The sequence below is a fragment of the Lygodium microphyllum genome, chromosome 3 (genome assembly GCF_053477565.2).
Source record: "Lygodium microphyllum isolate KBCC chromosome 3, Lygodium_microphyllum_v1.1.10, whole genome shotgun sequence".
Classification (NCBI taxonomy): domain Eukaryota; kingdom Viridiplantae; phylum Streptophyta; class Polypodiopsida; order Schizaeales; family Lygodiaceae; genus Lygodium; species Lygodium microphyllum.
Window position 1 is genome coordinate 112,813,316 of NC_141137.1, and position 24,798 is coordinate 112,838,113.

Consider the following 24,798-nt stretch of genomic DNA (forward strand, 5'->3'; position numbering starts at 1 on the left):
CTCCAAATGTCGCCCTGCTACTTACAGCTCGAGCGTGCAGTTTTCAGCTTCCAATTGGTGGTACACTACTGCATTTATCAGTTTGCAGCCGCTAGACTGCTGCATTTTGGTGACCAGCCTGATGCCACACTTTTCCACACTCTTATAGGTCTGACTAGTGGTTTCAGCACTCAGGATCCATCTCCAATGGACAACACCCTCTGACATCATTCACTACTCTACCCTTGAGCATTTTGTACACTCTTCCATTAATCTACTACATTGATTCATTCACTTCATAGTTCTCTTCTCTCTCTATTTCTATTTGTGTTTGTGTTTTTTGTATTTTGAGTTTGAGGTTTGAATTTTGCATTTACTGCATTACTATTTGAGTTATTGTATTTTAGCCATAGTCCACTTTCTATGTTTTCTCTATGCAAACCCTAGCATATCTTGACAACAAAGAGAGAGAGAGAGAGAGAGAGAGAGATGAAATGAAATGGTTAGCGTTTGATGGTGTCATTTGGAAGTGTCTTCTAATTGGAGGATGGATATAGACACTCCCCAGACCTAAATAGGTATTTTCTCCAAAGGGGACATCCTCACCGTGGTCATTGCAACTAGCACAAATAGATTGTTTATATTTATGGTAGAGGAGGATGGTCATCTCCAACATAAGGACTTGGACCAGAGCGAGTTTATAAGATGCTCTAGAAAGAGGAACAAAGTAGTGGTACACTACAAGAATATGTAGCACATCAACCCGACCTAGCCATCTACCTGTTAGATGGATGGGGACCTACCAGAGAAAGCCTCTCAAAAGATTACAATAGGTTCCATGAGCGTGGGTGAGGAGGGAATCATTTCTCAATAGATCAAGTGATTTGGCCTTGTTTGGCTACACTCCAAGCTATGGAGGAGGATTCAAATGAGCAAGATCAAAGCACAACTAATAGTCACCTCCCATTAGCATAAACACGGCATCTCCAATCATTTCCTATTACACTTTTGGAGGAGGCTAGATGACAACTTTAGAAGTAGGAAGATGTCCCTTTTCCTATGGCTATTAGCCCATAAGTGCTTAGCAATTCATACTTAGCTTTGATATAGTAGGGACCCAATGGCATGTACAAGATGTGACCCAAAGGAGACACAAAGACACTGCCCATGGGACTATCCTAGAGCTCACGAGGTATGGAGGAGAACCTACAAGGTCTTTGATGCATAGTAGAGGCCACCAATGCAACTTGGGGGGGCTGTAGCTTGAGTCACAAACATGGGCCCAACATGTGGATATGAGGATGTTCAAGGAAGCCTTTATTTCTCATCATTGGACAGCATCTAACTAGGATCCCCACTCCAAATTACTCAAAGACACATGGAACCCAAGGACACTATCACATGTGGGAGTTAATTGCTAGTATTATTACTTGGTACATTTGGACCCAAGATGCAACCATGCTAGTATTATTGCTTGGTACATTTGGACCCAAGATGCAACCATGCTATAGACCTTCAAGATTTATCCACCTAGAGACTCTCTCAAGGACATGGATAGAGATCATCCACACCACACTCTCCGCAAGAGATGGAAGAGGATATAGGGAAGCTTTGAGAGGATGAGGAAGGGGAGAGATTCCTACTTGCGGACTTGGGACTTTGGCATCTTTTTTCATATCCCCCGCCCCCCACATGGTCTTGCATTATTGCCCACTAGATTAGTGGTTCACATTTGTGAATTTTTGTAGCTTACTTCAAGGGCGCTTTTTCCAACATGTTATTAATAGAATGTTCTCTCTTTTTTTTTTAACATCTACAAAAGGCCAACATGACCTATGGAACCATGAGTTTCAACCATCTATAGAGTGATATAACTATATAAAAACAGCAGGTAAAAGCTAAAAGCTCAAAGAAAATCCTAACTGAAATTATCAGAAGTGATGAAGGTACTGAGATGCCAAGAGCTGGGGTACAAAACACAGCATGGGTATCCATATTACGTAAACTTGGCAATAATATAGATATCTTAAAAAACATGGTCAGGCCTATGGATACCATGAAGATATATATCATCCTACGAAACCCCCCATCACTCAATGTTGTATAGCCTCAAACTCATCCCATGTGGAGAAGGTTCTGGATGGCTAGTTTCCCTTGATAGGCTTGCAGTTGGTGCCTCCCTAGTGTAGATGCAGCAGAATCCAGCCAGCACCGTCCATGACAATGTTTGCAGACCCCAAAGCACTACCTTTGGACATGCAAGGTGTCTCAGCTAGTGTGGAGAGGGAATTGCAGGATTCTAAACTGAATGTAACTGAGCCTTGAATGAGTCTCCTAGAATTCCTTACCTAGGAAGTTTTTTGCCGGTTTTTAGTTAGCTAGGGTTGGCACCATAAGGCTAAGATAGAAGACATGATCTACATTATAGGTGCAAGCTTCTATGCAGTTGTAACCGTGGAGACCTTGCTTATGCTGCAAGTGTTAAAGTGCTTAGCGTTGAGATCAGAGGTGTGGGAGCTCACAGGCCTCTAGATCAGATCTCACTAATCCAACTAATTTCTCATCATGATCCCATTTTGGCATGAGACTCATGTTGCCCTTACAAAAGGCAATGTCAATGCCCATATTTTCCTTACCACCCATGACATAAAGAAATATTAACTTCAGGTCAAATATATCGATTTGAAAGAGAGGTGAATGACAAGCATTTGCTTCCACAAATAAAAGCTGAAGAGTAACTATCCAACACACACTCTGACAGTTGGCTGCTCTAAATGACAAAATGGATTTGGTCAAAATAGGGAAGAATATCTTTGACACAACATATGATTTGACTGAACAAGCTAACACCAAAACCAGATCCATCTACATGGTTCGAGAGCCTAGACACTGATAGCTCGCATATATCAAGATTAAAGCAACTCAATGGCATAATAATTATAAGCGCTGAAGATATTTCTCTTGTAAGTTATAACTTCTAAAATAGATTCATACCTGCAATAGTTGCATAAAACATACTACTGCAACTCCAGGAATGACAGAAACTCCTGCCTCTAATATTGCCAACACACCAACAACTGAAAGCTCCACAACTGCAAACCAGACTGCAAAGCAAACTATATATGAGGATCAAAACATACGCTTCTTTGAGACTCAAAGATAAAGTGTGCAATGTGCATGGCCAGAGTTATCCGTACTGCTTTTGAGGTAACAATAGTAGAAATGAAGGGCCACAAATTTACAATGCTTGGGGAAAAGTGAGAAACACAGTGATCATGATTAATATGATCGTGATTAATGGAAGCATGGTGGACCTGTATTATTGAGGCCAGAAATCAGCACTAAAGGTACATAATTATGCAAATGTGCATATGGCAGTGATGTCACATGTGCATGCTACTTTATGTGCATAATCCTCAGCTAGATTTCTATTGATAAAGGGATTTGTGTTTTACCAAAGTGAAAATCAGTAATCGCATCAAGAAGTTTTTGTGTGTCATTTGTGATAAGGTTCAGCATATGACCTGCATTTGTATCTCTCAAAGCCACAATCCTTGTATCTAAAAGCTGCATAATCCAAGGGACTAGAAAAATAAGTTCTGAATGACATGAGAAAGAACAGTTGTCATACTAAGATTAGAAAAATTCTTGTGCACACAAAGACAAAGCTACTGGACTCAAGAATATGCAAACAACATAGTCGTGTATGTGGATAATGACATGGTGATGCTAGAGAGGATCAGATGATGACACTGTTGTGAGCTGAACCCTGCCGCGCTGCTGCTTTTGCCGCCCCCTGCTTCCTGATACACTGTTATCTGCTCCCCCACCTGTCCCATTTGCTCTGCCACCCACAGAATGGAAAAGCACAGGATGAAGATGGTTTGGTGGTAGAGCACTTTTCGCATGCTTGTGACACATTGGCATGTATATTCAATAGAGCAACATGTCAATGATTCCCTAAAGTCTGGTCAAACCATACCATAGTTCCACTCTTTCAAGAGTGCCAGCACTTTGGTCCCTAGTAACTAAAGGACCATCATGATCGACCACACATAGGCCAAGATATATGGATCTATTGTGGAGAATGAGCTCACTGCATGGGCTGAAATGCAAGATAGGAGAGCACATGGGAAAGTTGGTAGGATACACCACACTGGACCATATCCTCATACTGAAGGCGATCATTGAGGAGGACCAAGCTCGAGACAAAGTGATTTATAGTTGCTTTGTGGATTCTGTAAGGTGTTTAACATAGTATCTCAAGCATGTTTCATGCAAAGATTGCAAGATGTTGGAGTACGAGAGTGTATGTAGTAGGCCATTTATGCATTGTATGGGAAAGTGATAGGCCGTATACGGCTACCTGAGGGGGATATTTGAGAGGATTGATCTATGTACCAACTCACATTAGGAGGAGATGCAATGGATCATGCAAGAGCATATTCATACTTTGGAGTCACTTTCTCTCGCCCAAGATTTTCAAAGATTTTCACTAAAGGGGGGTTGATGAGGCCCAATTGGCACGAGGCTATGCAACACTAGGGGCCCTTGAGAGTATGTGTGCCGAAATACTCTTTCAAGAACCTCCCACCAAACTATGGTTGTTTGATACTCTAGTCATGCCTACTCTATAGACGATTGAGCCCGCTCACTAATCAAATAGACCTAGAGAGAGCCCATTACGATGGCTGTGATCACATACAGAGACCATTGACAATGATGATATCACACATGACCAAGAGTTAGCCCTCCACCCCACACCCTATCATTAGAGCACAGTTAGCAATAGCACATGCACTCTTTAGAGTAGTGACTTTCTTACACAGGTTGTGGGAGCTCCCATACAAGAAATATCCCAAATTGGCATTGACCTCCTCTAGATGGCAGGCAAGAGGGAGTGAGAGGGAATGTTGGTAAGCTTATATGGGCTGGAAATCAATGCCTCTCACTTTTTGACTATAGCTTGGATTGTCCTACACTCCTCCTTAGCCAATCTGAATTTAGTCACTACAGCCAACGTTCCAAGAGTTAAGATAGGGAGGATTTGGATCTAGCTGTCTCTCCCTCTAGTACCAAAAATGAAGTTTTATTGAAGCCAATTCTTACATCTCTCCAAGGATGAATTTATTGTCCAACTACACTCTATGGCCACACATGCCTCCAACAGTATGTGGGCTGCTATTAGACAGATACGCACCTCCAGTTGAGCTAAAATGCACTTTAAAGCTAATTAGCATCTTTAAACAGCCCCAAAATACGCTTCATTAATGAAAAACGTAAAAGTGGAGCATAGTTTGAGAGAATTTCAGTGGTCCCCCAAACCCTAATTTTTTGGGGCACCCTTCAACATGTATAAATAGACAGGCTACCCACCATTCAGCCTCACTCCTCTTGTGCAGATTTCAGCCACCATCAGCCTTTGTCCACGTGGTGGTCCCTTCACAACTGTGGCCATGCCTTCCAAAGCTCCTCCAACGCCTGGCGTCTTCATCCATTGCTACCGCTCAATGTCTAGTGCCCCACACTTCCCGTCATCGCCAGCCCCTCATGTTGCTTGCGTTTGGACTCTACAGTCCCAGGCGTCAAGTGGCAGCCCTCCACTCCTCCAATCAACCTTCTAGAGCTTGCATTTGGCCCTCCCCTTTGCAAGCAACAGTTGGTTGTGGTCTTCCTTCTCCAAGCGGCAGCTCTATTGCTACATTTACAACTTCCTACTACCACCCTTTGCTCCAATCATCATCCCTACTATCGCCCATGTCTTATGTGACTCCCTGGTGATCAGCGTTTGGTGTTTTCCATGTCTTCCGCACCCCAACTAGTGGTCACAGCACTTGGGATCCGTCTTCGATGGACGTCACTCTCCAACACTTCATTGCTTTGTCCTTGGGCATTCTGTACACTCTTACATTCATTTACAACATTCATTCACCTCAAATTTTCTTCTATCTATGTTTGTCTCTGTGTTTGAATTTTGAGTTTTGTGTTTGTGTCTTTGTGTTTCAGTCTTGGTCGTACATGTTGTATTTTCTCGATGCAAACCTTAGCATATCTTCACATGGTATCAGAGCCAATGCTCTTCTAAAGAGTATCCTATGGTGATTGTGGAGGCTAGTCTTTGTGCGAGACTCACATGCAACTCGATTCTGACTCATGTGTCTTAGATACCTTCTTCTAGGGATCCTATAATTCCCTATCAAGCTTCTCCATCATTGGCAGCTCTTAGAAGGCATTATGGTCTCGAGAAGAAGGTAGAGACACCTTCACCTTTACTATCTTCTTCTTCACTTTTGGTCATCTTACAAATGAGGAGTTTGAGGAGTAGTTGCATATCATGTACAATCAAGTTTACACCCCTCCAACAAGTGCTACTATTCTGTCTAGACGATTGATGAGACTAGCCATGGTTTGCCACTATATTGGCTCTCCGAAGTCAAACGACAATCAGGTCACAATCTTCTTGAACAAGTTGCCTGACAAATATTTCCATTTTATCTAGCATATTATCCCACTACCAAGATTGCCGACTCTCTACAAGTTTGAGTGCCAGTTCTTGCATTACGCGAGGTTGCATAATCAAGTCCACAAGAAATCCTCCACACATTCTTACTTAGAGGGGCAAGGGTTGGTTGCCTCTTCCTTAGGAGGAAAAACCACCGATGGCAAGAACTCACAAGATGCAAAAGCAAGCCAAAACAAGGATGACCCCACTTCCTTTGACTGAACCAAAGAAACATGACCCCTTTGGTAGCAAATTCCTAAGAAAAATAGATTCTTTTAGCACACACTGCCAAAGGTTGGGGTATGTCGATGAGGAGTGTCGTACCAAGACCCAAGGTCTTCCACCTAGAAAACCACACAAACTGATGCGATTGCCTCCACTTTGGCTAGCTAGTCTAGTGGGACTACGACTCCCACTATTGCCCCATCTGCTCCATCTATCCCAGTGACTACTGGATATGTAGTGTTGGGCTAAGAATGCATTAGCTTCACTTAAACAGCCCCAAAACATGCTTAATTAATGAAATAACCTTGTTTATTTAAAAGAAATGTGTTCCTAGAGAGTGTCTGTGTGTCCCATAAGCACAAACCCACTTGGGAGGGCCCAAACTTTCTATAAATAGATATACTACCCTCCATTCAGAAGAATCTCGTTTTTGCAAGTTTCAGGTGTTTTCAGCTTATTGCCCACATCCCTTTCACAGAGGACATCGCAGTCTTAGCTATCCTTGCTGTCATCTATAGTCTGGTACCTATTTCCAGCCTTCCGACCGCAATTTGCAACTGTTTATAGCAGAGTGACTATTATTGATCACTCTCTAGCCACCGCCTGCTCAGTTTTCTCTCTCCTCCCTTTTGTCGCTGCTGTTTTTCTCTCTCCTCAGCCTGTCGCAGCAGATTTTCTCTCTCCACTACTTGCATTTGCATATTTTCTCTCTCCTCTACCTCTGTTCAGCTGATTTTCCCTCCCACAGCTTGCGTTCACTGTTTATAGCCTGTGTTTGCTGTTTTTCTCTCTCTACTGCCTGCGTTTATTGCACACTCTCTCTCTCTAGACTGCCATCTACTTCAGGTCCAGCCATACACAGGCTGTGTTTACTATTGTTTGACATCCGGAAGCTGCCTTGCTGCAATTCGAGATCCATTCAGAGTACGACACACTCTGTAGCTCATTGCCCTTGCCCTGATTCTTGAGATACTGGAGTTCAAGGTTCAATATTCATTCACTGCATAGTGTGTTTGGTGCATGAGCATTGTATATTCAGCAGTCATATCACTTCATTTATTTTCTGTGTTCATTGTCTCTAAGTTATCCTAACCCTAACTATGTTATTTTATCAGTCTATGCTTTGTCGTACAGTTTCTATTTGTGTTTCTATGTGAGGGTATTTCTTTACATAGTATCAGAGCAAGGTTCTCTAAGAGAAACCTAGGTCTTGATCTGAAAGCTCTCTGCAAAAGCAAGAACAATAGTAGGTTCAGATAACTTCGAACACAACAGCACCAATTCAGTCTCCAGAAACATCTATACCGAGAACCGAGCGAGAGTGGGCAAATCAGCTTGCTCCACAAAGTTCTGACATGGTGGAAGACACTTCTGACCACAAGAAAGAAACAAAGTTATGTAAGCTATCTAATGAACAATATCACATGATCATGGCTTATAAACAAAAGAAGATTGAGGAGCTTGACCGCAGGATTTCCCTTCAAGAAAAGCTACTCAATGGAGGTATACATGAATTTCTCTCTTTAGATTTTGCACGTAAGTTAAATGATGTTGCGAGCCGTCGAGACCTCCATCAGGGATGGGCCCCCCTGTTGGAGAAAGAGATCCGGAGTATATTCCATTCTTTCATCCTCTTCCGTCTGCTCCGGTGCAAGGTACTTTAGATTCATCTTTTGTTCCTTCATCTTTTAGCTCTTCTATTTTGCAATATACTGGTAGAAATCATGAGGAAGAAAGAGTACAATTTCTTGACTACGGAAAAGGTTCTCTTGAGGACCAATTATTATATGTTAACACACGTCGTGGGGATTATATGAAAAAGCCAAGTACTTCTTCTACCCTTCCTTATTTTCAATTTACTTCTCAAAATCAGAATGAATTTGGTGTTCCTATCCCTTCATTACATGGTGCATCTTCATCATCATCTTTTCATTTTCAATCATTAAATGGGAAAAATGAACAAAATGTATCTTTACCTTTCACTCCACAAATTCAAAACCCACCCATCCCACCATCTTCTTCCGCTGCTTCTCCACTTTCATTCACACCATTCACATTCCCATTTGAGACATCACATGTTGCACCACACATCACACCAAGGGGGTTATGGAAACATAGGCACACCTTTTAGAACCTTATCCTTGCCTCAACCAAGTGATGTTCCACCTTCTTCTCATACACTTTCGAGTTCATTGCAGCCTAGGCATCCCTCCAAGTCTCTCCCAAGTGTGAATCGGTTGGTACCACAATTTGCCTCCATGGCCTTACCTAGTGGACCTTCTAGTCATCCTGTTGTACCCATCTCTTCCCCCTTCTTCTTATCAAACCCCTCCACCACCACCACCATCTTATTCCACCAATCCATCTTGGCCTACTTTCTCCACACCTCATGGTTCTACCTCATCTTCAGCCAAGCATGCATTCAATGACAAGACTCATTTCAACCGGTCAAACTTTACCACTTGGTCAAACTTGATGAGACATGTCCTTGACTCACATAACCCATGGGATCTTATGCAGGGGTTGAAACCCCAACCCGATTCCATACTTATTCCATACGAGGTTGTCCGCTCATGGAAGGCTAGGAATGCCTCCGCTATTGTCGAGCTAATGTATGGCTTATTGCTTGAGTTTCATTCTTAGCTTCAGCATTTCGACTTAGTGTCAGAGCGATGGGCACATTTGACTAAACGCTATGCGGCTCCGAAAAGAACCCATCATATCAATCTTGACCATGAGCTTTAAAATTTCAAAATCTCTGATTGGGATGACTTGAAAGTCAAGTTGGCTCAGTATCGGTGGCTTCTTGCAGAATTCTCCACTACAGAGACTCCCAAGTCCTCTGATGATCAAGTCACATTATTTCTAAACAAACTCCCCAGAAAATACTTCAATTTTGTGCAAGGTATAGTTTCAAAGCCTACCATGCCTACATTCTATGAATTTGAGTGTCAGTTGTTGTGTTATGCACTGTTGTTCGATCAATTTCATATGAATAATCTGTCAAAGGGGCTCTTCTTGCTCATTCTCAAAAGGGGCAACAAGGAAAGGACAAACAAAATCAAACTTCCAATCAAAATCAATCTAAAGGATCACAAGAAAACTCCCAGTCACAACTCAAACCAGGGTGGCAGAATGTACCTAAAAAGAATAGGTATTGTCAACATTGTCAAAAGGCTGGCCATTTTGACGACGAGTGTTGATCAAAGACAAGAGGCACAGCACCAAAACCTAAGTCTCAAACCCCAACCCCTTAGTCACACAACCCATAATAGGGGAGGCAAGATGATGGCAAGGGGCAATTTAAAGCTCAGACTCACACTGCCACCAGTCAGCCGTCTCAGTCATCAACAACATTCTCAACTCCAAAGGGCTTGTCTGATGTCGGAATCGATTAAGCACGAAGATCGAGGCAGACTGTCGTATGCACAGTGACAGACAGAGAGAGTGCGAAAGAGCAGAGTAGAGAGTGAACACGTTTTTCGGTACAATGACGAGTATACCACTTTAGGTTTTTAGATAGATATATATATGAAAGTACAATGTGCTAATGGTGTGTTCACACCCGTGCACATATAAGAGGCACGATAGCCCTTTATTCCCAACAACCTCCCACCTAAAGGCAATGTGCCTTAAGAGGAGAAAAGAATCAACTAAGTCTAGATATGTACAAAATTGAAATAAATATATCTATCCAACTCCCATCATCTATAGGCAATGAGCAAACCGCTCTACTGGAAGACCTTTCGTGAGAAGGTCTGCAGGGTTATCATCTATATGCACTTTGACAAGCTCAATGCTCTTGCTGTCAAGTACATCTCTAATGAAGTGGTACTTCACCTGTATGTGCTTGTCTTTGCATGAAAGACAGGATTCCGTGCTAACATGATAGCACTCTGACTGTCACAATGGAGAACAAGTAACTCTGAGATGCCAAGCTCTCCCACCAGACGTGAAAGCCATAAAGCCTCCTTGCATGCCTCAGTGGCAGCCATATACTCTGCCTCTGTAGTAGACAATGCAACACACTTTTGTAGCCTGGAGATCCAAGAGACTGCTCCTCCTGTGAAAGTAAACACATACCCATAAGTGAACTTCTTGCAGTCCGCATGACCAGCATAGTCTGCATCTGTAAAGCCAACAACGGATGCCTTCTTCTTTCCAAAGCAGATGCACAACTCCTTTGTGCCTTTGAGATATCTCATAATACCTTTCACTGCATCCCAATGCTTCTTGTCAGGGGTTGCCATGTATCTGCTAACCACTCCCACTGCAAAGGCAATGTCAGGAAGTGTGGCAACCATAGCATACATCAAACTGTCAACAGCTGAAGCATATGGTATCTTGGCAATTTTAACCTTCTCATCATCAGATGTAGGGCTGCCCTCTGCACTGAGTTTCACATATGGAGGCAATGGAACCCCAATTGTTTTCCCCCCTCCATATTGAATCGCTGCAAAACTTTGGAGATATACTCCTACTGAGATAGATAGAGTAAGCCTTTAGATCTATCTCTAAGTATTCGCATGCCAAGAATGTGATTTGCATCACCCAAATCCTTCATGTCAAAGCTGCCATGAAGACTTTGCTTCAATGAATCCAAGGCATGAGTATCCCTGCCAGCAATCAACATGTCATCAACATACAAAACCAAGATAATAAGGCTGTCATCTGCTGCCTTCTTAGTGTACAAGCAGTGATCCACTTGACTTCTATGAAAGCCTTGGGACTGCATGAATGTATCAAACTTATGATACCATTCTCTTGGTGCTTGTTTCAGCCCATACAAACTCCTTTTCAATTAACATACCATTTTTTCTTTCCCTTGTTCAACAAACCCTTCAGGCTGCTACATATATATGTCTTCATGCAAATCACCATGTAAAAACGCAGTCTTTACATCCATCTGTATGAGTTCCATATCTTCAACTGCAACCAAGCCTAAAATGGTTCTCAATGTAGTCATCTTAACTACAGGAGAGAAAATCTCATCAAAGTCAATTCCATGCTCCTGCTTGTACCCCTTTGCAACCAATCTTGCTTTGTACTTGGGTGAGGAACCAGAAAAGACCTTCATCTTCTAAACCCATTTGCATGGAAGGGTTTTCTGCCCTTTAGGCAACTGCACCAAGTTCCAAGTGCCATTTTTTTCAAGAGATTCCATCTCTGATAGCATGGCTTTATACCATTTCTTGCTGCCCTGTCTATCCATTGCTTCCTTGAAGCAAGATGGTTCACCACAGTCTGTCAACATGACATAATTAGCCACATTAATTGCACCAGGAACAAATCTGTCATGTTGTCTAGTAGCCCTAGATGATCTCCTAACCTTATGGTCATTGTTTGCTGGCTATTCCTGCAAAATTTCATTTTCAGCATGCTGTCCTGGTATTTCAGCCTGCAAATCAACATTAACAGCTTGCTGTCCTGGCTGTTCCTGCACATGTAATGGCTCATTTTCATGGGCAATAGCTGGCTGATCATTTCCTGTGATTTCAAGCTCATTTACAGCAGGTACTTGCTGCTGTACAGCGGGCACATTTTGCTGTCCAAAAGGTATTTCTTCCCAGAATACAATCCTACGGACCTCCTTAGTCTTTTCAGGTTGTTTGTGCATGCGATCTTCTCGGAAGATAACGTCATTGCTGCGTACTACTTTCCTTTTCTCGGGATCCCACAATTTATACCCCATTTCACCTCGTCACCATATCCTAAGAAAATGCATTTACAGGACTTTGGCTCGAGTTTACTGCGTTTTTCTTAACGAATGTGCACAAAAGCCTCGCAACCAAACACTTTCAAATGAGCATACGAAGGTGGCTTACCCAACCACGCTTCTTGGGAAACTCCCCCCCCCCCTCCCCAAGACCTGTTTGGTGACCTATTAATCAAGTGAACGGCTGTCATAACAGCCTCTACCCAAAAACCATGGGGTAATGCAACATGAGATAGCATCGTACCGACCTTATCCTGTATGGTCCGATTCATACGCTCTGCAACTCCATTTTGGGGTGGATTATGAGGGGTAGTGAGCTCCCTCTTTATCACTTTGCTGTCACAAAATGCCTAAAAGGCCTTGGACACATATTCCCCACCATTGTCAGAGCGAAGACACTTAAGTGTCTTATCTATCTGATTTTCAACCAATGCCAAGAATTTTTTAAACTTGTCAAGCACTTCATCCTTGCTACAAATAGGGTAAACCCACACTTTCCGTGTAGCATCATCAACAAAGGTGACAAAATATTTCTTCCCCCCTAAAGATAATCCTGGCATTTGACATACATCCGAATGTACTAACTCTAGAGGAGAAGATTTCAAAGAAAGAGACTTTTTGTGAGACGTCTGTGCATGTTTACCAGAAATGCAATGATCATAATGCTCAAAATCAGCATAACGAAGACAAGACAAGTAACCCAAACAAGAAAGCACTTTCATTCATGTTTGACTCATGTGTCCCAACCGACCATGCCACAAAGAAACGCTTGGCTGCTCGATCACGGCAACAACATGGTCATGCACACTAGAAACATGAAGTGGATACAAAGTATCACTCTTACAACCTCTGGCAATAACCCTAGATCCCTTACAGATCTTTCATTTTCCATCACTTAAGGTGGTATGAAAACCATCATCATCTTGCTGCCCTATGCTAATCAAGCTCTGCTTGAGCTGAGATACATGTCGTACATGCTAAAGTGTAAAGACAGAGCCATGCTGAAACTGTAACTGCACACTGCTAATACCTGCAATCTCACATGCATAGTTGTCCCCAAGATGGACAATACCATGTCGACTCCCTGTATAGGCGGAAAACCACTCACGATGAGGGGTGACATGAAAGGAAGCACTGGAATCAAAAATCCAGGTATGCATGTCATCATCTGTATCTCCAAGTAAAGCATGTGCACCAATGTGAAGAGACAAAGAGTCTTCACTCCCACTATAACTGTCATGAGTGACCACATTCACCTCTTTAATTTTTACACTGCTCTTCTTAGGCTGACTGTCCTTCTTCTCTTCCTTGCAATCATCTGTCTTCTTGCCTTTTCCTTTCTCTTTCTTCCATTTGTAGCAGTCAAGTTTAAAGTGACCCTTCTTGCCACAATCATGGCATTCAACATCTTTGCCACGTGATTTACTGCATCCCTTGCCATCATATTTGCCCTTTTCCTGTGATCTGCCCCTAGTATGCAAAGCACTAGAAGACTTACTTGATGCATTGTTCTACCGATTCATCTCTTCCATAAGTAGAGCACTCTCTACATCAGCATACAAAAGGATCACATTAGAATTGCTCATAGCAGGATGTATCCCAACTCTCTGTTAGAGTGCAAAGCAAGAAAGTAGCCTTAAATTCCTCATCAATCATGAACTTCAAGGCAACCAGCTGGCTGAAAATGGAGTTAAACTCACTTAAGTGAGTAGACATTGCTGTACCTTCTTTCATACGCAAATCCATAAGCTTTTTCAGCCAATACACTGTGCTTGCAGCACTCTTCTGTGCATACAGTTCTTCCAGTCTAGTCCATATAGCATATGCAAAATCCAAACCTTCAATGTTGAACAGCAAGGCATCAGAAATTGATAGCTCTATGGTTGAGCGTGCAAGCTCATTCAACTCATCCCAATCATCGTGATCCATGTCCGCGGGCTTTGCCCCTTTGGTTGTGATTGGCTTTGCCTGCTTCTTTTGTAACAAGATATTGTAGCATTGCTTTTGCCAAACTGCAAAATTGTGTGTGCCTTCAAGCTTCTTTATGTGCGTCAGATTACTGCTGTCATTGATGCCAGCCATGATTTTCAGCCCAAATGTGACAAAAAAAAAACCAGTAAATGCAGGCCCAAACTGTCACCCGAGTGACCAAGGTATAAACAAGTACCAATCAGAAATAAATGACCACGCAGGAGTACAGATTTCAGATCTGTAATTAAATTTTCAAACGCGCCAAACCAAGTGCTACAGCATTATCCAACTGATTACAGCTGTTCCAAGGGCATGTGCATCACATTACATGAGAAATCCCAAAATTTCAGCTGCAATTTCTGTTGTACATGTACCCACGGGCATAAAATTTGACACGAACGGTCAAAAGGCCCAAAATTTTGTGCTCAAAAGCGTCAAACACACATCTGCATTTCCTCTGTCATGCATAGGACTATCCAATTTTGCCAAAATAAAGCAATTTCAGCAAAACCCCCAAATTTTACCAAGTGTTGATGTCCAAATTGCGCGGAATTCAACTTGCATGTACATAAATTGACCAAATGCTGCACAAATTTTGCCCAAATCGCAAAAGCCCCGAATTGCACAGGGTCCAATGTGCCTCAATGTCGAGAAATTGGTTAAATTTCAGCTCAATTTGCACATGTACATTAAAAGCCCCAAATGTCGGGGACAAAATTTCACAAATTCCTGCAATTTCTTAAGACAGATTTGCTTGTCCTACATCGAATTCCCGAAATCTGGAAAAAGCCCCAAATTTTGTGGATCAAATGTTGAGAAATTTCACTCAAATGAGCAAAATTTCAACAGTTTTGGCAAAATCCCCAACTCAAATGCGCACAATGTCTGCAATTCCAATGCAGATGTCTCAGTGTTTCACAAACAGTGCTCAGTCTAGCAAAACCCCAACTTTCTGGGCCAAATTTGCACAAATTTGGCCTTTCGTGCTTGTGAGCGTGAACCCCCCCTGTTAGGCCAAGGAAAAAATTCAAGAAGAATTTTGAAAATTGTGGCCCCGTTGACCTATGGGACGGGTCGCATGACCTACCCACTTCACGGCGCCTGCCTGACCGCCGTCTTGTGATGCCACACACTAACGACTCATCGCTGGCGTGGCGTGTTTGGTGCCCGCGTGCCCTCTCGCCTGGTCACTGTTCCCTGCAGACGTCGCACCCATTGGTCCACGCCTGCCACGCTGTCGCCTACTGGACCACACTGGTCAATCGTCACCTGTAGTAGTTGTTAGCTGATGCACCAATCGACTATCTCTCTAGCACACGGGCCTGCCGGCAACTCTCCTGCTCGCCTTTGAGCTGTCTCTTGCTAGCTCTGGTCTTCTACCTCAGCCTGACGATCATCTGCAGTACCTTACACTCTGATACCAGTTTGTAGAAATCGATTAGGCACGAAGATCAAGGCAAACTGTCGTATGCACAGTGAGAGACAGAGAGAGTGCGAAAGAGCAGAGTAGAGAGTGAACACGTTTTTCGGTACAATGGCAAGTGTACCACTTTAGGTTTTTAGATAGATATATATATGAAAGTACAATGTGCTAAGGGTGTGTTCACACCCATACACATATAAAAGGCATGATGGCCCTATATTCCCAACATTTGACTAGCCTGCAGCAGCCCACATCATTTCTGTAGAGACATCATGCGAGTCTTGTCCATATCTGTGAGTTACCTCCTGACAAGGTTTCCGCAAAAGCCCACTCATAACAGCCGAACACTTCAACTACTATTTGGATTGTGCACAGTGGAGCTACACATCACACGACTCCGATAGAGGGCATCTTTCGTACCCACGCCCCTGCAGCCGAGCAGGTCCACGTAGGAAACAACTCCTCAGTTAAGATTTAGACTCAAGGTTGCATAAGTTTTGCCACTGACAAGGTTCCTGATTTGGCTTTGCTAGACAATGTATATCATGTTCAACAACTAAGGGTGAAATTGTTATCTATTCAGCAACTTTGCCGATTGGGGCAACCAAATTTTTTTAAAACGACCATGAAGGAGTCGATGAGACTCGGAGATAGAGGTAGACAGGCCTTACGCTCTAAGAGAGAGAGACAGAGAGAGTGCGAGTCAGCAGAATAGAGAGTGAACACGTTTTTCGGTACAATGACGAGTGTGCCACTTTAGGTTTTAGATAAATATATGAATAAAAGTACAATGTGCTAAGGGTGTGTTTACACCCGTGTACATATAAAAGGCACGATGGCCCTTTATTCCCAACAACCTCCCACCTAAAGGCAATGTGCCTTAAGAGGAGAAAAGAATCAGCTAAGTCTAAGTATGTACAAAGCTAAAAAAAATATATCTATCCAACTCCCATCATCTGTCGGCAATGAGCAAACCGCTCTGCTGGAAGACCCTTCGTGAGAAGATCTGCAGGATTATCATCTGTATGCACTTTGACAAGATTAATGCTCTTGCTGTCAAGGTCAAGACGTGTAGCAACCATAGCATACATCAAACTGCCAACAGCTGAAGCATATGGTATCTTGGCCATTTCAACCTTCTCATCATCAGATGTAGGGCTGCCCTCTGCACTGAGTTTCACATATGGAGGCAATGGAACCCCAATTGTTTTCCCCCCTCCATATTGAATCGCTGCAAAACTTTGGAGATATACTCCTACTGAGATAGATAGAGTAAGCCTTTAGATCTATCTCTAAGTATTCGCATGCCAAGAATGTGATTTGCATCACCCAAATCCTTCATGTCAAAGCTGCCATGAAGACTTTGCTTCAATGAATCCAAGGCATGAGTATCCCTGCCAGCAATCAACATGTCATCAACATACAAAACCAAGATAATAAGGCTGCCATCTGCTGCCTTGTTGGTGTACAAGCAGTGATCTACTTGACTTCTATGAAAGCCTTGGAACTGCATGAATGTATCAAACTTATGATACCATTCTCTTGATGCTTGTTTCAGCCCATACAAACTCCTTTTCAGTTAACATACCATTTTTTCTTTCCCTTGTTCAACAAACCCTTCAGGCTGCTACATATATATGTCTTCATGCAAATCTTCATGTAAAAACGCAGTCTTCACATCCATCTGTATGAGTTCCATATCTTCAACTGCAACCAAGCCCAAAATGGTTCTCAATGTAGTCATCTTAACTACAGGAGAGAAAATCTCATCAAAGTCAATTCCATGCTCCTGCTTGTACCCCTTTGCAACCAATCTTGCTTTGTACTTGGGTGAGGAACCAGAAGTGACCTTCATCTTCTAAACCCATTTGCATGGAAGGGTTTTCTGCCCTTTAGGCAACTACACCAAGTCCCAAGTGCCATTTTTTTCAAGAGATTCCATCTGATAGCATGACTTTATACCAGATGTCCTATCTATCCATTGCTTCCTTGAAGCAAGATGGTTCACCACAGTCTATCAACATGACATAATCAGCCACATTAATTGCACCAGGAACAAATCTATCAAGTTGTCTAGTAGCCCTAGATGATCTCCTAACCCAACGGTCATTGTTTGTTGGCTGTTCCTGCAAAATTTCATTTTCTGCATGCTGTCTTGGTATTTCAGCCTGCAAATCAGCATTAACAGCTTGCTGTCCTGGCTGTTCCTGCACATGTAATGGCTCATTTTCATGGGCAATAGCTGGCTGATCATTTCTAGCATCATTTCCTGTAATTTCAAGTTCATTTACAGCAGGTACTTGCTGCTGTACAACGGGCACATTTTGCTGTCCAAAAGGTATTTCTTCCTAGAATACAACCCTACGGACCTCCTTAGTCTTTTCGGGCTGTTTGTGCATGCGATCTTCCCGGAAGATAACGTCATTGCTGCGTACTACTTTCCTTTTCTTGGGATCCCACAATTTATACCCCATTTCACCTCGTCACCATATCCTAAGAAAATGCATTTACAGGACTTTGGCTCAAGTTTGTTGCGTTTTTCTTAACAAATGTGCACAAAAGCCTCGCAGCCAAACACTTTTAGATGAGCATATGAAGGTGGCTTGCCTGACCACGCTTCTTGGGAAACTGCCCCCCCCCCCCCAAAGACCTGTTTGGTGACCTATTAGTCAAGTGAACGGCTGTCATAACAACCTCTGTCCAAAAACCATGGGGTAATGTAGCATAAGACAACATCGTACGGACCTTATCCTGTATGGTCCGATTCATACACTCTGCAACTCCATTTTGGGGTGGATTATGAGGGGCACTGAGCTCCCTCTTTATCCCTTTGATGTCACAAAATGCCTGAAAGGCTTTGGACACATATTCCCCACCATTGTCAGAGCAAAGACACTTAAGTATCTTATCTGTCTAATTTTAAGTCAATACCAAGAATTTTTTAAACTTTTCAAGCACTTCATCCTTGCTACGAATAGAGTAAACCCATACTTTCCGTGTAGCATCATTGACAAAGGTGACAAAATATTTTTTTCCCCCTAAAGATAATCCTGGCATTTGACATACATCCGAATGTACTAACTCTAGAGGAGAAGATTTCAAAGAAAGAGTCTTTTTATGAGAATTCTGTGCATGTTTGCCATAAATGCAATGATGACAGTGCTCAAAATCAGCATAACGAAGACAAGGCAAGTAACCCAACGAGAAAGCACTTTCATTCGTGTTTGACTCATGTGTCCCAACCGGCTATGCCACAAAGAAACGCTTGGCTGCTCGGTCACGGCAACAATATGGTCACGCACACTAGATACATGAAGTGGATACAAAGTATCACTCTTGCAACCTTTGGCAATAACCAGATCCCTTACAAATCTTCCATTTTCCATCACCAAAGGTGGTATGAAAACCATCATCATCTTGCTGCCCTGTACTGATCAGCTGAGATACATGCCGTACATGCTGAAGTGTAAAGACAGAGCCATGTTGAAACTATAATTGCACACTGCTAATACCTGCAATCTCACATGCATAGTTGACCCCAACATGGACAACACCATGTCGACCCCCTGTATAGGCGGAAAACCACTCACAATGAGGGGTGACATGAAATGAAGCACTTGAATCAAGAATCCAGGTATGCATGTCATCATCTGTATCTCCAAGTAAAGCATGTGCACCAAAATGTGAAGAGACAAAGAGTACATCACTCCCATTGTCACTGTCATGAGTGACCACATTCACCTCTTCAATTTTTACACTGCTCTTCTTAGGCTGACTGTCCTTCTTCTCTTCCTTGCAATCATCTGTCTTCTTGCCTTTTCCTTTCTCTTTCTTCCATTTGTAGCAGTCAAGTTTAAAGTGACCCTTCTTGCCACAATGATGGCATTCAACATCTTTGCCACGTGATTTACTGCGTCCCTTGCCATCATATTTGCCCTTTTGTTGTGATCTGCCCCTAGTATGCAAAGCACTAGAAGACTTACTTGATGCATTGTTCTACCGATTCATCTCTTCCATAATTAGAGCACTCTCTACATCAGCATACAAAAGGATCACATTAGAATTGCTCATGGCAGTCCTAAATGTATCCCAACTCTCTGTTAGAGTGCAAAGCAAGAAAGTAGCCTTAAATTCCTCATCAATCATGAACTTCAAGGCAACCAGCTGGCTGAAAATGGAGTTAAACTCACTTAAGTGAGTAGACATTGCTGTACCTTCTTTCATACGCAAATCCATAAGCTTTTTCAGCCAATACACTTTACTTGCAGCGCTCTTCTGTGCATACAGTTCTTCCAGTCTAGTCCATATAGCATATGCAGAATCCAAACCTTCAACGTTGAACAGCAAGGCATCAGAAATCGATAGCTCTATGGTTGAGCGTGCAAGCTCATTGAACTCATCCCAATCGTCCTAATCCATGTCCGCAGGCTTTGCCCCTTTAGTTTTGATCGGCTTTGCCTGCTTCTTTTGTAACAGGATATTGTAGCACTATTTTTGCCACACTGCAAAATTATATGCGCCTTCAAGCTTCTTTATATGCATCAAATTACTGCTGTCATTGCTGCCAGCCATGGTTTTCAGCTCAAAAGTGACCAAAAAACCAGTAAATGCAGGCCCAAATTGTCACCCAAGTGACCAAGGTACAAACAAGTACTAGTCAGCAATAAATGACAACGCAGAAGTACAGATTTCAGATCTGTAATTCAGTTTTCAGAAGCACCAAACCAAGTGCTACAGCATTATCCAACTGATTACAGCTGTTCCAAAGGGCATGTGCATCACATTACATGAGAAATCCCAAAATTTCAGCTGCAATTTCTGTTGTATGTGTACCCACGGGCCTAAAATGTGACACGAACGGTCAAAAGCCCCAAAATTTTGTGCTCAAAAGCGTCAAACACACATCTGCATTTCCTCTGTCATGCATAGGACTGTCCAATTTTGCCAAAATAAAGCAATTTCAGCAAAATTCCCAAATTTTACCAAGTGTTGATGTCCAAATTGCGCGGAATTCAACCTACATATACATAAGATGACCAAGTGTTGCACAAATTTTGCCCAAATCGCAAAAGCCCCAAATTGCATGGGGTCCAATGTGCCTCAATGTCAAGAAATTTGGTCAGTTTCAGCCCAATTTGTGCATGTACATGAAAAGCCCTAAATGTCAGGGACAAAATGTCACAAATTCCTGCACGCATGAAAACTAGAAAAATCCCCAAATTTTCCAAGTCCTGCGTGCACTAATTTCAGTGAAATTGAAAGAATTTCACTAAAAATATGAAAAGCCCCAAAATTCCTAGGCAAATGTGCACCGACTTTGCAATTTCTGAGTCAGATTGTCCAATTCTGTGTTGAGATCCCCAAATTCAAGAAAAGCCCCAAATTTCTGGGCCTAAACCTGCACAGATTTGCACCCTGTGCTTGTGCGTGCGAACACCCAACAAGGGGAGAGATAAAAAGAGATTTGGTAGAAATAGAGTTTCTGATTTTTTAAAGAAAATTACGGTTGGGGGGGTGGTGTCATATGGCCTGTCACGCCTGCCAAACGGCCACCCGCTGGATACCCGTCAGTTGCTGCCCGTCGCATAGTCGCCGTGTAGCACGCCTTCAGTCCTCTCAGCTCGCCTGCCTGTCGACTTGGCCCTAGTCTGGTCGCTACCCGCTGGTCTTCAACATGATGCTGGTTCCCTAGTTGATGGACCCGTCATGCACTTGAAAGTTGTCGTCTCGTCAACAGCCTAAACCTGTCGACTGGTGCTGCCCGTTGGTCCTGCCTGACTTCCCTGCAGACGTCGCTTACCGCTTGACTACTTGCTGGCGCCGTTGGTCTTCTGCTCGACCTTCTCGCTTCACTTGTCGAGTGCACTTCTATCAGTCCTACGACCCGACACTCCTTGGAAATGCGAACCTTGTAACCACCGCTCTGATACCAATTTGAAGAAGTCGATGAGGCTTGGAGATAGAGGTAGACAGGCCTTATGCTCTGAGAGAGAGAGACAGAGAGAGTGCGAGTCAGCAAAGTAGAGAGTGAACACGTTTTTCGGTAAAATGACGAGTGTACCACTTTAGATTTTAGATACATATATGTATGAAAGTGTGCTAAGGGTGTGTTCACACCCGTGCACATATAAAAGGCACGATGGCTCTTTATTCCCAACAGACCATAGTCGAGGTCCTTGACTCTCAGACTGGTTTAGTGATTGCTTGTGGAGGAGAAGCACAACCTAATGGCCTATACCACATGACACTTTTTGACCAAGCCGACAACCGAGGGCTCCGTGTTCCATAGCTTTCATGCATTTGCCACATCTCGGGAGCCTACAAACAATGAGAGTCTTTTTCGCTAGCCCCTCTTGCTACTTGTGTTTGGACTTTATAGTCCCAAGCATTAGATAGCAGCCCTTCACTCCTCTAGGTGACCTTCTGGAGCTTGCATTTGGCCCTCCCCTTTGCAGGCAATAGCTGGTTGTGGTCTTCCTCCTCTAGGCGACAACTCTATTGCTGCATTTACAACTTCCTACTACCACTCTCTACTCCGAGTTGTTGGGTTTGACTCACACCTATGCTCATAGAGGAGTGTCAGTGATCCATAATAGGACATTGGGGCACTTTTTACTCTCCTTACGAGAGGCTTTTTCCCCCAGTGACATTACTTTCTATTCTGCATATTTATGTTACACAATTTAGTCACTTACCGTACTTCACACCTTTTGAGTGTGAACGCACCTTAACAACCCTAAGGTCTAAGGGTTGTACTTTGTACTTTCGCTTACACACTTGGGAATTGCATCCTGTGTTGAGCTTTGACTTCACTCACTCTCTCTACTGTCTACTGTGTACTTTTAACTAAGAGCTTCCATCTCTGATCTCACATTTGGTATCAAATCTCAAGCTCTATCAGCTCCAAGATTGCACCCCACGCTGGTCAACCTGTGCTTCCTACTTGTCCAGGCCTAAACTATCATCCGCCAGCACGCGAGCACAGCCAATGCCGCCAACATCCTCCCGCTCCACCAAGCCACCAACATCCTCCCGCTCCACCAGGCCATCATCATCCTCCCACCCCACCATGCCACCAGCATTGAAGGTAAAAGAGACATTTATTTATTTTTTATTCAAAAAATCTGAACTACAACAAAGGGGCTTTTGCTGGAGGAGTGCATTTCTGCTCCTGACAGTGTTTTTTGGACACACAAATTGCAGAAATTTCTTGGGATTCGGGTCAAAAAATTTGGGGCTTTTGGATGTTTAGTAGATATTGCCACATGTACTAAAGATTCAGTCTAAAATAGACTGAAATTGTACATTTTGGACAACTAAATTTTGGGGCTTTTGCATTTGTTGTGCTGCTGAGCACTGTTTGTGCATTGGACAACGTGTACATTGAACAATTGTGATCAAGTGTGACACAGTTTTGCTAATTACAGCTTGGTGTATGCTGTGATTACAGCTTGGTGTATGCTGTGATTTCTGGAAATTTGCAGATTTCTAGGTTGTTCCAGCTTTGCTAATTACAGCTTGGTGTATGCTGTAATTACAGCTTGGTGAATGCTGTGATTTCTGGAAATTTGCAGATTTCTAGGTTGTTCCAGCTTTGGTTCTTGCTCTCGTGCTTTTTGAAACGGTGACATTTATCATGGCCAATCAAGGACCTATGTATCCAAAGAGGATAGATTGGACAGCAATAACTATTCTATTTGGTTCTTCATGATGAAGAATGTGCTGATTGCCAAAAATCTTTGGGAGTACATTACTCGTGAAGAAGCCCGTCTTGGAGTTGTGGCACCTGCAACACCTCCCCAAGGAGGATGTGGTCAAAGGCTAGCTCCAGCTCCAGCCACTTTCCCAAAGATCACCTGCACAAAAGGCTTGGGACGCATGGGATGCCCGAGCATTGTTATTGATTGCATTGGCAGTTCAACGGTCCATAATCCCACATTTATGATCTGTTGCTTCTTCACGAGAAGCATGGCTCACACTTGTGTGATGCACTAGAAGTGCATGGAGTGCTTTGCCCAACTTTTCGGTTGTCACCCACAGTTGGCACCGTGATCCCCCGCAGTCAATCCACCACCTTTGCTCACAAGAAGGCACTTTGCTACAAAAGAGTATTTGTATTATGAAGGCGCAAGGCCTAGGTGGAGAGAGGAACACCCGGATGATTGCAATATGAAAGTTTTTTACAATGTTTCTTTGCGCACTTGACCTCCCTCATACACTCCCCCCTACGAGAAAGCTCAATGTCCTCATTGAGCAGGAATGGGACTAACTGACTCAAAGAACCAAGGGTCTTAATCAACTCCTAGAGAGCATATCAGTATCTGCCTGCTAACCCGCTAAAAAGATACCTATCCTAGGACTGTGCCTTCCACTGACTCGATTACATATGTGGATCGCAAGGAGTTGAGAAAACAACAATTGGTCTGCCCACCAACTTGTGCAACTTGTGAAGCAGACGTCGAAAATACAACAACTGATCTGCCCACTACTCACAACTTGTGAAGCAGATGATCACTCATGAGATAAAGGAGGATAACATAAGTCAGGATTTCCTCGCTCATTGTAAAATTGGAGTAACAAGTCATGAGCATGCTCAATGACTACCGGTTCGGCGACCCATGAAGCTCCTTTGATTGGATGGTCCTTCCATTTGAGCAAGAACTCTAGATGTTTGGCAATGGACCGAGTTTCCAAGATGAGTTCTGGCTCAAACGAGAGCTAGGCTAATTGAGCTGGAAGAGGTCATTGTCGCCCAAACCTGGTATCTGCATGAAAGTGCCACAACAGTTGCACATGGAAAGCATCATGAATCAGCACATTAGGCAGAAGTTGTATCTTGTATATCACATCATTGAGTCCGGTCACCACTTTGTAAGGACCATAGTACCTATTGTTGAACTTGGGAGTAAGGTTCTTGGGCAATTCAATGTTTTTGGAGCTTATAAGGACCAAATCTCCTAGGAAGAATTCTACATGTTTGCG

At 43.1% G+C, this 24,798-nt stretch overlaps 1 protein-coding gene across 1 annotated transcript in view; it reads right to left on the reverse strand.

The window, feature by feature from the left end:
* Window positions 1-24,798, reverse strand: part of LOC148038773 (uncharacterized) — a 124,538-nt gene that overhangs the window by 63,990 nt on the left and 35,750 nt on the right. Inside the window, exons 4-5 of the mRNA XM_087674616.1 lie at window positions 3,435-3,546; window positions 2,974-3,083 (exon numbers count right to left, since the gene is read on the reverse strand). Coding sequence (XP_087530742.1) covers window positions 2,974-3,083; window positions 3,435-3,546 — 222 coding nt within the window. The remainder of the gene's footprint in view (window positions 1-2,973; window positions 3,084-3,434; window positions 3,547-24,798) is intronic.